The sequence below is a fragment of the Salvelinus alpinus genome, chromosome 12 (assembly GCF_045679555.1).
Source record: "Salvelinus alpinus chromosome 12, SLU_Salpinus.1, whole genome shotgun sequence".
Lineage (NCBI taxonomy): Eukaryota > Metazoa > Chordata > Actinopteri > Salmoniformes > Salmonidae > Salvelinus > Salvelinus alpinus.
In genome coordinates, this window is record NC_092097.1 from 3,728,527 (window position 1) to 3,740,988 (window position 12,462).

At 40.1% G+C, this 12,462-nt stretch overlaps 1 protein-coding gene across 2 annotated transcripts in view; it reads left to right on the forward strand.

Annotated features, from left to right (window-relative positions):
* The window catches only part of LOC139535386 (protein TMEPAI-like), an 80,087-nt gene extending 67,856 nt beyond the window's left edge, over window positions 1-12,231 (forward strand). For both annotated transcript variants that reach the window (XM_071334740.1, XM_071334741.1), the window contains exon 4: window positions 483-12,231. In XM_071334740.1, the coding sequence (XP_071190841.1) occupies window positions 483-1,085 (603 nt within the window). In that variant the 3' untranslated portion in view covers window positions 1,086-12,231. The remainder of the gene's footprint in view (window positions 1-482) is intronic.
* The last annotated feature ends 231 nt before the right edge of the window (window positions 12,232-12,462 follow it).

Here is a 12,462-nt window from a genome sequence, read left to right on the forward strand (position 1 = left end):
GATGTGGCCCTCGAGCCAAAACATTTGCCCAACCCTGCTTTAGGTCTATAGGGGTCATCCCTAAACACAGGGACCTAGTCTGGGCCTTATTCCCTTTAAAGTGCACTACTTTTGACCAGGGCCCCAAAAGTAGTGCACTGTATAGGGAATAGGGTGCCATTTGGCCCGTAACCCTAGACTTGAAGAACCTACCCAGGAACCTGGGAACACTACTTGTGTTTGTCCGGAAATTAATTATGGATTTGTCCTTGGATATTAGAGCAGATGGGCTATGAGAGTTTATTGATGTTCATAGCATAGCAATGACAACAATGGTGCTGTATCAATATACCCTCACACTAAGTCACTGTGGATAAAAGAGGGTTCTGAACAAGGAGATGACATTGGAAATACCTTGTTAAACTTTTTTTGTGTTGTCCTCACGAAGATGAATGACCAAATATAAATGTGTGTGCTACTCTTCCTGTCCTCCTCCCTTACAGCAGCAGGTGTACACCACGCGTCCCCCGGACCGCGTCCCCTCCTATCTGCAGAGGGAGCGTCTGGCCCGCTTCCAGCCCACCTACCCCTACCTGCCCCACCCCATCATTGACCTGCCGCCCACCATCTCGCTGTCGGACGGCGAAGAGCCCCCGCCCTACCAGGGCCCCTGCACTCTGCAGCTCCGCGACCCTGAGCAGCAGATGGAGCTTAACAGGGAGTCGGTGCGCGCGCCCCCCAACCGCACAGTCTATGACAGCCACCTCCTCGACACCTCCCTGTGCCCACCGCCCAGCCTCAACCCCGGGGTCAGCACTACCACGGTAGCCACGGCTGCCCAGGCCTACTCCAGCCGAGTGGAAGGGGCACCACCAACTTATAGCGAGGTGATAGGGCACTACTACCACCCCTCTTCACTACCCAGGCACCACCACCAGACTTCCAGTGGCGGCAGGGACACGGGGCGTGGAGTCGGGTTAGGAGGCCCGGGTACCTCGTCGCCGTCCTTGCTACTCCACGGGATTCTCAAGCAGGCCCACCTGGGCAGCCTGGAGAGCAGGAATGTGAGCAACAAAAAGGAGAAGCAGACGCCTGAACAGGTGTGACGACAGTGTTGGTCTCGGGCGTTGTTTCCAAGGCTGCTTTCTCCTTCTCGGCGCACTTTAGCTGAACTGTTGGTGGCAAGCAGGGTTGGAGAGGGCGACATGCAGTGGCAGGGGGGGCAGGCGCACAAAGACAAAGGACTGCACTCCCCTCTTATCTTTAGCCACGGTCACCGTCTTACTGAAACCCGTCACCCCTAAACTTACGTTGTATAAATATTTACTTGTTTTTTTCCCTTGCTTTCAGCTTTTTTTCTGTACTGGCAAATGCAAAAACAACAAAACAAAACAATATTCTCTCCAAGTGTTTAGGTTTATTTTGTTTTTGTGTCCCTTTGCATTGGGCTTCACAACAAACTGCATCATTTTCTAGTTACTTATCTCCTCGTAGTTTATCCTTAGTTCCTCCGGGAGTCTTTCAGAATGACCAGGTCTTCCTTTTTTTGAGATGCAGATGGTTATTTTAGTGAGCCTCCCCCTAACCCCTTTCTGGCTTTGAATACTGTCTGTGTACCTGGCTTGTACAGGGAGGGCCTTGATAGCACTCTTGTAACAGGTTGACAGGTTCAGGCTCTCACGGATTCCAAGATTTAGATTCATACGTTAGCCCGAGTTAGCCTCTCAGCTCATGACCCAGTTAGCCTCACTGCCAGACAGATCCCCGTCGCTCCTCATCAATCCGCATCAGAGGGTGCGGTGGTCAACGTTGGCATCTATGGAAACACATGATTGACAGCTGACTGGGTTTGTGATGTCAGGCCATGTGTGTCAACATGAGTACTGGATTAGAGTCCTGAGTCTGGGTCAATTGAGTTCAGCACTGTGCCCACTGAAGTGATATATATCCATCGTACTATCTGGAGGTTAGTACTGTACTTTAGTTCTTTGTCTATTTGAGTTTAGTACTGTCTGTGTGTCTTTGGCCAGAGAAGTTCAGGAGTTCCTGTGTGCGAATACTCTTCTTGTTTTTTTTATTATGATCTTTTTTAAAGAGATGTTTGCACAAGATTCAAGACTGTTTATCTGGAGAAAAAGAAAATCAATCTGCAATATGTATCATAAGAGAGGAGAGCGGCGGTATTTTTGTAAACAAATGGATTCTAAAGATAAAAATACGTTTTAAAAAAAATGTTTTGTCTGCTCTAGAAGAAAAGGTAAAAACGGTAATCTGTTGGTGTGCCAACTCAAACGTGTTTAACATTGTGCTATCTATACATATACAAATAATTGACACCCTGATAAAGATAAGCAAAAAAAGACTGTATAAAATAAATAATACAATAATTATTTATTGTATGCAACAACAAAAAAAGATTATTAAGTTATTTTATACTAATACAATTGCTCAGAGAAAGAGATTTTGTTTAACAAGTACTTTTTGGCACCCTACAGATTCTTAGAAGTAAAAACAAACAACATTTTATCTGTAATATCATTCTACTTTTTAAAATTAATCTCAGTTTAAGGAACTTTATTATGGCTTTCCATGAATTCCTGTTTCACCGGGGTATAAAAATGAGGTAACATGCATGTAAAATCCCTTTGTCATCTATCACCATGGGGAAAGGCAAAGAACTCACAAATGAAAAGAGACAAATGGTTGTTGACCTTCATAAATCAGGCAATGGGTACAAAAGAATAAGCACACAAAAAACAAATATACCACTTACCACTATTAGGGAAACAATTAAGGAGTTTAAAACCACTGGAGCAATGGTCAACTTGCCTGGTATTGGATGCATGTGTATCTTGTCCCCATGCACAGTGAGGAAGATGGCTTAGGAGGCAGTGAACAATCTAAAGGCCAAAATTGGAGAATTACAAAACTTGGTCGCATCTACGATTATACGCCACTTCCATGCCAATATGTCTTTGGGAAGGGTTGCTAGAAAAAAGCCTTTATTGAAAGCAACCGACAAATGTAAACGCCTGGAATTTTCTAAATGGCATTTGCACAGATTGGTACCTGTGCTATGGTCAGATGACATGAAAATAGAACTCTTTGGCCATGCACACCAGTGGTGGTTTGGCATTGAGAGAAGGATGCAAATACAGGAAATAACCTCATTCCTACTGTAATATATGGTGGCGGGCCTTTGACGTTAACTTGGCCGCAAGTGGACATTCAAGCAAGACAATAACCCCAAGCACACATCAAAATCCACAGAGAAGTAGTTAATTGACCAGAAAATCAACATTTTACAATGGGAATAAAAGTGTCCGGACTTGAACCCCATTGAAAACCTATGGTTTGAATAAGAGTGCAGTCCATAAGCGCAGGCAAGATATATCAAGGATCTGTAAAGATTCTGTATGGAGGAATGGTCTAAGATCCCTCCCAATGTGTTCTCCAATCTCATAAAACAGGGGTGAAAATAATTTTGCCACCTATCTTGCATCTCTGAGCTATTGTATTAGTATAAAATAATGTAATTTCCCAACTTTTTGGTAGCATACAATATAGCGCAGTATTTGCAGTATTTATTTTAGTAAGGTTTTTGCTCATCTTTATCAAATGTGCCACTCATTTTAGACATGACTATATATGTATCAATGTATGTGTGTGTGTTCTATAAACAGTACCAGTCAAAAGTTTGGTCACACCTACTCATTCAAAGGTTTTTCTTTATTTTTTACTATTTTCTACATCGTAGAATAATAGTGAATACATCAAAACTATGAAATAACAGATATGGAATCATGTAGTAACCCAAAAAGTGTTAAAAAAACCTACATATGTTTTATATTTGAGATTCTTCAAAGTAGCCGACCTTTGCTTTGATGACAGCTTTGCACACTCTTGGCATTCTCTGAACCAGCTTCATGAGGTAGTCACCTGGAATGCATTTTAATTAACAGGTGTGCCTTGTTAAAAGTTAATTTGTGGAATTTCTTTCCTTAATGCATTTCAGCCTATCAGTTGTGTTGTGCCAAGGTAGGGGGGGTGTGCAGTCGCAGAAACCATCAAGCGCTATGATGAAACTGCCTCTCATTAGGACCGCCACAGGAAAGAAGACCCAGAGTTACCTCTGCTGCAGAGGATAAGTTCATTAGAGTTACCAGCCTCAGAAATTGCAGCCCAAATAAATGCTTCACAGAGTTCAAGTAACAGACACATCTCAACTTCAACTGTTCAGAGGAGACTGTGTGAATCAGGCCTTCATGGTCGATTGCTGCAATTAAACCACTACTAAAAGAAACCAATAATAAGAAGAGACTTGCTTAGACCAAGAAACACGAGCATGGACATTAGGTGGAAATCTGTCCTTTGGTCTGATGAGTCGAAATTTGAGATTTTTGGTTCCAACAGCCATGTCTTTGTGAGACGCAGAGTAGGTGAACAGATGATCTCCGTGTGTGTGGTTCCCACTGTGAAGCATGGAGGAGGAGGTGTGATGGTGTAGGGGTTCTTTGCTGGTGACACTGTCAGTAATGTATTTAGAATTCAAGGCACACTTAACCAGCATGGCTACCACAGCATTCTGCAGTGATACGCCACCCCATCTGGTTTGCACTTAGTGGGACTATCATTTGTTTTTCAACAGGACAATGACCCACCACACCTCCAGGCTGTGTAAGGGCTATTTGACCAAGAAGGAGAGTGATGGAGTGCTGTATCAGATGACCACAATCACCCACCCTCAATCCAATTGAGATGGTTTGGGATGAGTTGGACCACAGAGTGAAGGAAAAGCAGCCAACTAGTGCTCAGCATATGTGGGAACTCCTTCAAGACTGTTGGAAAAGCATTCCAGGTGAAGCTGATTGAGAGAATGCAAAGTGTGTGCAAAGCTGTCATCAAGGCGTAACTACTTTGAAGAATCTAAAGTCTAAAATATATTTTGATTTCTTGTAACACTTTTTTGCTTTCTAAATGACTCCATATGTGTTATTTCATAGTTTTGAAGTCTTCACTAGTATTCCACAATTTAGAAAATATTAAAAATAAAGAAAAACCCTTGAATGAGTAGGTGTGTCCAAACTTTTGACTGGTACTGTGTGTATACAGTTGAAGTCGGAAGTTTACATACACTTAGGTTGGAGTCATTAAAACTCGTTTTTCAACCACTCCACAAGTTTCCTGTTAACAAACTATAGTTTTGGCAAGTCGGTTAGGACATCTACTTTGTGCATGACACAAGTAATTTGACCAACAATTGTTTACAGACAGATTATTTCACTTATAATTCAAGTCTGGTTCATCCTTGGGAGCAATTTCCAAATGCCTGAAGGTACCACGTTCATCTGTACAATAGTACGCAAGTATAAACACCATGGGACCACGCAGCCGTCATACCGCTCAGGAAGGAGACGCGTTCTGTCTCCTAGAGATGAACGTACTTTGGTGTGAAAAGTGCAAATCAATCCCAGAACAACTGCAAAGGACCTTGTGAAGATGCTGGAGGAAACGGGTACAAAAGTATCTATATCCACAGTAAAACGAGTCCTATATTGACATAACCTGAAAGGCCGCTCAGCAAGGAAGAAGCCACTGCTCCAAAACCACCATAAACAAGCCAGACTACGGTTTGCAACTGCACATGGGGACAAAGATCGTACTTTTTGGAGAAATGTCCTCTGGTCTGATGAAACAAAAATAGAACTGTTTGGCCATAATGACCATTGTTATGTTTGGAGGAAAAAGGGGGATGCTTGCAAGCCGAAGAACACCAGGCTGTTTAAAGGCACAGTCAATTTAGTGTATGTAAGCTTCTGACCCACTGGAATTGTGATACAGTGAATTTTAAGTGAAATAATCTGTCTGAAAACAATTGTTGGAAAAATGACTTGTGTCATGCACAAAGTAGATGTCCTAACCGACGTGCCAAAACTATAGTTTGTTAACAAGAAATTTGTGGAGTGGTTGAAAAACAAGTTTTAATGACTCCAACCAAAGTGTATGCAAACTTCTGACTTCAACTATATATATATATATATATATATATATATATATATATATAATGTATTTGTATGTGTATATGTGTATATATATATATCTATGTGTGTATATATATGCGTGTATATATGTGTATATATATATTTACACATATATGGAAACAAATAAACAAACTTAAAAATGGCGATTTTAGAGTTATTTATATAGCCTAATTGTTCAAAGGAATTGCACTATTTTTTATTATAATGAAATGGAACGAGAAATAAAAATTCACCTCTATTGTCAAGGAAACGTGGGGCCTCATTTATAACCATTGCGTATATTTTACTCTCAATAGCTGCGTGCTCTATTTCTGGAAGAAAAATAAATAAATGTATACACTTGGAGCACGCCATACATGCATGTTTCCCATTAAAAATCTGACCTGTCGAAAAAAACTGTCCACATGTGAATTGAGCATTATAACTGCGCCTGAATAACACTCATCATTCACCTTTTATCGTGACAATAATAGCCTTATTTGCTGTATAATTTGGTAGTATTGAAATTAGGCCAATACATTATATCTAAAGGAAATATACATTTGTGAACTTGATCAAATGTCTTTGGAGGTGTTGTCAAAATGTCTTTTTTTTCAGTGACATTTGCTGTTTGACCATTTCTGAACCACAAAAACAATTGCAAATTGTTGTGGACTTTTTATTCAATAATGTTTTGCATTTACTTTCGCACGAACCTACATGTGATGCACTGTCCACGAATTCGGAAAAACATTTAAATTACAGTAGGTCTACTTACAGTGGTAGCCTACACACTTCAATGCAAAAGATCAACTGTCTGTTCACCTGTTAAATTCTACTGTATGTTATAAACTGCACTCCATTTCGGCTGCATTGAGCAAAAACGTATACAAAAATGAAATTATAATAGCCTTTCTAATAGGCCCAATTAAATGAGAGATGTGCATGGTCGTTTGTTGTATTGCTACTTCGGGAATATGAACTATCATGGCCAGAAAAGGTGCAGTCGTTATGATATTATGCATCATTTTTACAAATAAAATATTGTTTAGGCTGCTCGAGAAATTTGACATTACAGTATTCAGACGTAGTATTCAAACGTCAATGGAAATGGTGAGCCTTCTTCTACCGTTAAACTGCACATCAGATCGAATAGAGCAAAATATTTCAAATACCGGAAGCTTATCTTTTTACTATTATGAAGTGGTCCAATTAAATGAGAGATGGGACGAATGGTAGCCCATCCTATCTTGTTGTAGACCTATAGGCTATTTCGCTAGCATGAAACCATCACAGTCAGAAAAGGTGAGGAATTTATTCTGCGATTATCATGGAAACTGAATGAATAATCGGAAATAGATTTCAAATTATTTTAGAATGCAAAGATGAAAAAAATTGAATTTTGCTCTTCTCACTAACAGCAAATGATTGCATCTTATTATTATATTTAGCTACCTGTTTTTTTGTTATGAATAAGTCATTATATATTCCCAATTTGCACAAGGCTACTAGGGTACATTTGCCTTCTTGCAATGCAATACTTCAACCACTAAAAACTGTGCTTACCCATGGTCTAGAGTTTGTGGGAGAATAAGCACATTCAATTGTCAAGGTCAGTTTTTATGAATGCCAACTTTTGCGTGAAAACTGGCGCATGCATATTTTGTACACGCACAATGTTTATAAATGAGGTTCCTGGAGTTTTGTGTACATGTGTGATCATGAATGACAGAGCCATCATACCTTTAAACTCCAGTTCGAGTCCTTTATCTGCAGAGAGCCCAGATGGTCTGACCAGAAGTAGGGTGAAATTGCCCCAAGACGCTGAGGGAGAGAGGTAGTGAGGATAGGAAAAGAAAGGGAGAGGGAGAGAGATTAGCAGGCAACTGTACGCTGGACACATCCGCCTACTGTCTGGGCTTCTCTCCAACAGGCATCTCTTAGCACTTTAATTAAGAAGGAGAGAGACACAATCTCCCTCTGTCAGCATTGGTCGCACTTCTCTATTGACATGATTCAACTTCTTCGTCCGAGGCAAGACTCAAACTGCAAGGTGTCCCAACTGAAGCTGGTATCACAGCAAAGAAGAGAGAGGGAGGGAAGAGAGGACAGATGTCGACGGGAAAAAAACACCAGACAAGGCTGTCCGCTCGCCCCTCTCGCTTTCTTCCCATTGGCCCTGCTTAATTTATTTTGTACTGTATCTTTACATTCAATTTGAGGACAAATACCTAAATCAAAAGAAAAATGTCTGACCCCTCATAAGCAAGCAGCTAAAGGATTGATCTAAGGGGCGTGGCTCTTTGACTTCTCACCCCTGGTGACATCTCATGATGCAGTTTGATGACCTCAGGGGAGCTTGTGTAGGTTTCCTGGTTGGATTCCAGTATTTTCTTCAGGGAAACCAGTGCTGACTGATAACTATGCAGGCAGGGTGGGAATTGACCCATTAGAAACGAAGAAGGAGGACCCACTATTGGCATACCAAACCATACTGCTTTGTAATCTTGACATAACACTTGGCATTATGCCCGTCGTAACATTGCATGACTGTTCATTACAACAACCTTTTTTCGGCACTTGAAATGAAATGTCATGGATAATGACGACAGACATGAAGGAATGTTAATGAAAACAACATAATGTGGGTATCATGTCAAGTTGCATCAAGTAAAGAGCAACTTTTTCCTCAGAACTTAACTTTTCAACATATCTGCTAATACAATGTACTTCATAGAGAAATTTAAGTCATTGCGAGATCCAATGTTTTTCATTCTCCCATAACATGTTTGTTTGTGTTGGTAATGTACGCTGCCTTGCCCCGCTAATGAACTGTACCCTCTAGACCGGGTGCTCAGATGAAAGCAAACCAGAACCACTCAGACAAAACAGATAATCCCAAAGATTTCAAATGGTGTGCCTTTAGGGTTGACTCGATCACCCCCGTTCCCTGTCTGTAATGAGCTCTTCCTGTTCCATAGAGATGCCTGTGTTCAATGAGGGAGTCCCACACAGACCCGCTTGTGCTGCCATAGGCTGGCTGTCGGTCCCATTGAAAATGTTCGGTGTTTGTGTGCCTGCCTGTGCTGACAGATTGGGCTCCGTCTGTACTATCAATCTGCCTAGACTGGCCCTAGACTGACTCACATATTGACAGAGACTTATAGTTGATGATAACAATCATGATAATGTTGATAGAGGTGTCAAGGAGAGCGTTGCAATATACCTAATCTTTGCCTTTTGATAATGTAGTCGTTGTTTAACTTGGAGAAATGTAATGATTGTTTTCTATGTTGTTGTAAAAAAAAAAAAAATGGTTATACATTTTGCTCCAATTCATTGTACATGTGTATGATGGTTTTGCTGTATAACTCGCAAATGAATAACAGAACATGTATTCCATGGTGTGACCACCAGGTGTCTTCACAAGCAATACTGTCTACCATAGTGAGTAAGGCTTTGGAGACAATGGCCCAAACTAGGTTGGGCATCACTTTGTTTCAATGTATCCAGGACCACAAGTTTCTGCACTTAAGTCAAACTGGTAGAGTTGATGGGAAGTACTATTAGGTGATCGATCAGGTGCCAGAATGATGCCTTTGCTACTATTCACCCTTAAGTTGTCGTCAACATGCTCTGTAGTTTTTAATGTGGAAAATGTTCCTCTAGCTTTTGGGGGTGCCATTTTGAAAATGAGTACGAGGAGAAACCAGATGGGGTCAGGTGTAGAGGCATCACCCTGGGTAAGAACTTTATTTACCTTCCTCCACCCTTCCAACTACAGTCTCCTTGGCCAGTGTGAGTAGTACGGTGTCCATATTAGGACAGCAGCGATTGAGGCTGTCCTAATATTGACACTGTAGAGTGGACCTGACTGGGTTCAAATCTGCCATATTACCCAATGGTCTGCATACCCAAATCACGATAGATTCCCTTCTCCACCACATGCTCAGTTCTAGATGTGTGCCTTCTGTGGTTGAGACTTTTTTTGTAATGCGTTATAGTGCCATTTTTTGGGGCTCTGGATTATTTTGCTTTTTCACATGAAACAAATCGCCCTTCTTATTTGCAATACCAAAAAAATACAATAAAGAATTGACTCCCTGTTCTATCATAAGATGATCATTTCCAACTCCACTGCATACATACCGATAAGAGTAAATGTCAGACTTGAAGCACTAAAGTAAACCAAAAGGGAGAAGCGTGGGATGGACAGGTTCCTAAGGGCACACCTCTATGAATATACAGTGGAACATAGCAAACAGAACTTGTACTAGTATACAATACATGTCCCTCTACTGCATTATTTAAAAAAAAATGTACTTAATCATCTGTTTTAGATTGTTATTTGCATTATTTCTTTCAAAAAGTTACTGTTGAGGGTTTCAGTGTGGGAAAAAAAGGCATTTTCAAAGAAGGAATAAACCTAACCAGAATCTTTTGGACTGGGCTCTTTTCCTTTGTTTTGACAGTTTTTAACTGTTCTGTTGCTTTGTTTGTTTCGCCCTTCAAATCAGTGTTGCTTTGCGACTTTTAAAAATATATATTTTTTTTTTTTTTTACACGAGTGATGATTGATTTTTTTTTTAAACATAAGGTTGCAGTATAAGCATATTTATAAAACTCTTAAGCAACTTATTAACTGTACAGAAAAATGGACGATCCTGGTGCTTGTTTTGTTATGACGCTTTGTGTACTGATGAAGAGGTAATACTGTCAATATAAAATCAGTTCTATTCTATAACAAGCTCCATGCCGAGATGTATTGCAGTAAATATATAGGTCCTACAATTGTCGACAATAATTGCTTACGTGTATCAACATTGTTTATTTTAATATACAGTACCAGTTAAAAGTTTGAGTACACCTTCTTATTCCAGGGTTTTCCTTTATTTTTTACTATTTTCTACATTGTAGAATAATAGTGAAGACATCAAAACTATGAAATAACACATATGGAATCATGTAGGAACCAAAAAAATGTTAAACAAATCAAAATATATTTTATATTTGAGATTCTTCAAAGTAGCCACCCTTTGCCTTGATGACAACTTTGCACACTCTTGGCATACTCTCAACCAGCTTCATAAGGTTGTCATTTCAATTAACAGGTGTGCCTTGTTAAAAGTGAATTTGTGGAATTTATTTCCTTCTTTGAGCCAATCAATTGCGTTGTGACAAGGGAGGGGTGGTATCCAGAAGATAGGCCTATTTGGTAAAAGACTAATAAGTCCATCATTACTTTAAGACATGAAGGTCAGTCAATCCGGAAAATTTCAATAACTTTTTGCTGCTAAGAAACCACTACTAAAGGACACCAATAATAAGAAGAGACTTGCTTGGGCCAAGAAACATGAGCAATGAACATTAGACCGGTCTTTGGTCTGATGAGTCCAAATTTGAGATTTTTGGTTCCAACCGCTGTGTCTTTGTGAGATGCACAGTAGGTGAACGGATGATCTCTGCATGTGTGGTTCCCACGTGAAGCATGGAGGAGGAGGTGTGATGGTGTAGGGTTGCTTTACTGGTGACACTGTAAATTATTTATTTAGAATTCAAGGCACACGTAACCAGCATGGCTACCACAGCATTATGCAGCGATATGCCATCCCATCTGGGTTGTGCTTAGTGGGACTATCATTTGTTTTTCAACAGGACAATGAACCACCACACCTCCAGGCTGTGTAAGGGCTATTTGACCAAGGAGAGTGATGGAGTGCTGTATCAGATGAGCTGGCCTTCCCAATCACCCAACCTCAACCCAATTGAGATGGTTTGGGATGAGTTGGACTGCAGAGTGAAGGAAAAGCAGCCAACTAGTGCTCAGTATATGTGGGAACTCCTTCAAGACTGTTGGAAAAGCATTCCAGGTGAAGCTGGTTGAGAGAATGCCAAGAGTGTGCAAAGCTGTCATCAAGGCAAAGGCTGGCTACTTTGAAGACGCTAAAATATATTGGTTACTACATAATTCCATATGTGTTATTTCATAGTTCTGATGTCTTCACTATTATTCTACAATGTAGAAAATAGTTTTAAAAAATTAAGAAAAACCCTTGAATGAGTAGGTGTGTCCAAACTTTTGACTGGTACTGTATATTGGATCCTTAAAGTGTTGGTGGGTTTGTATCTATATTTGATAAGAACAAGAGACAATGTATATTACAGAACATGCTATGAATCTGACACATTTCAATTATACCCCAATTAAACTAATAAAAACATTTTATAAAAACTGTCTGCTTGTCTTTTTACTCTCTCACTTTCACATCACTGACCATGAAGAGTAAAATACAGACATTAGTCCACAACTACACAATTTCTTATGAGGCATAATGTCAATGTACAACCTCCCTTATGGAAAGAATTGACATACATTTTTATAAAGTAAATCCTATGAGTATGGCTTTCTATAAGAAAACACAACATATATGATTATTACGCAATTCCTATGTTTGTCAAATAC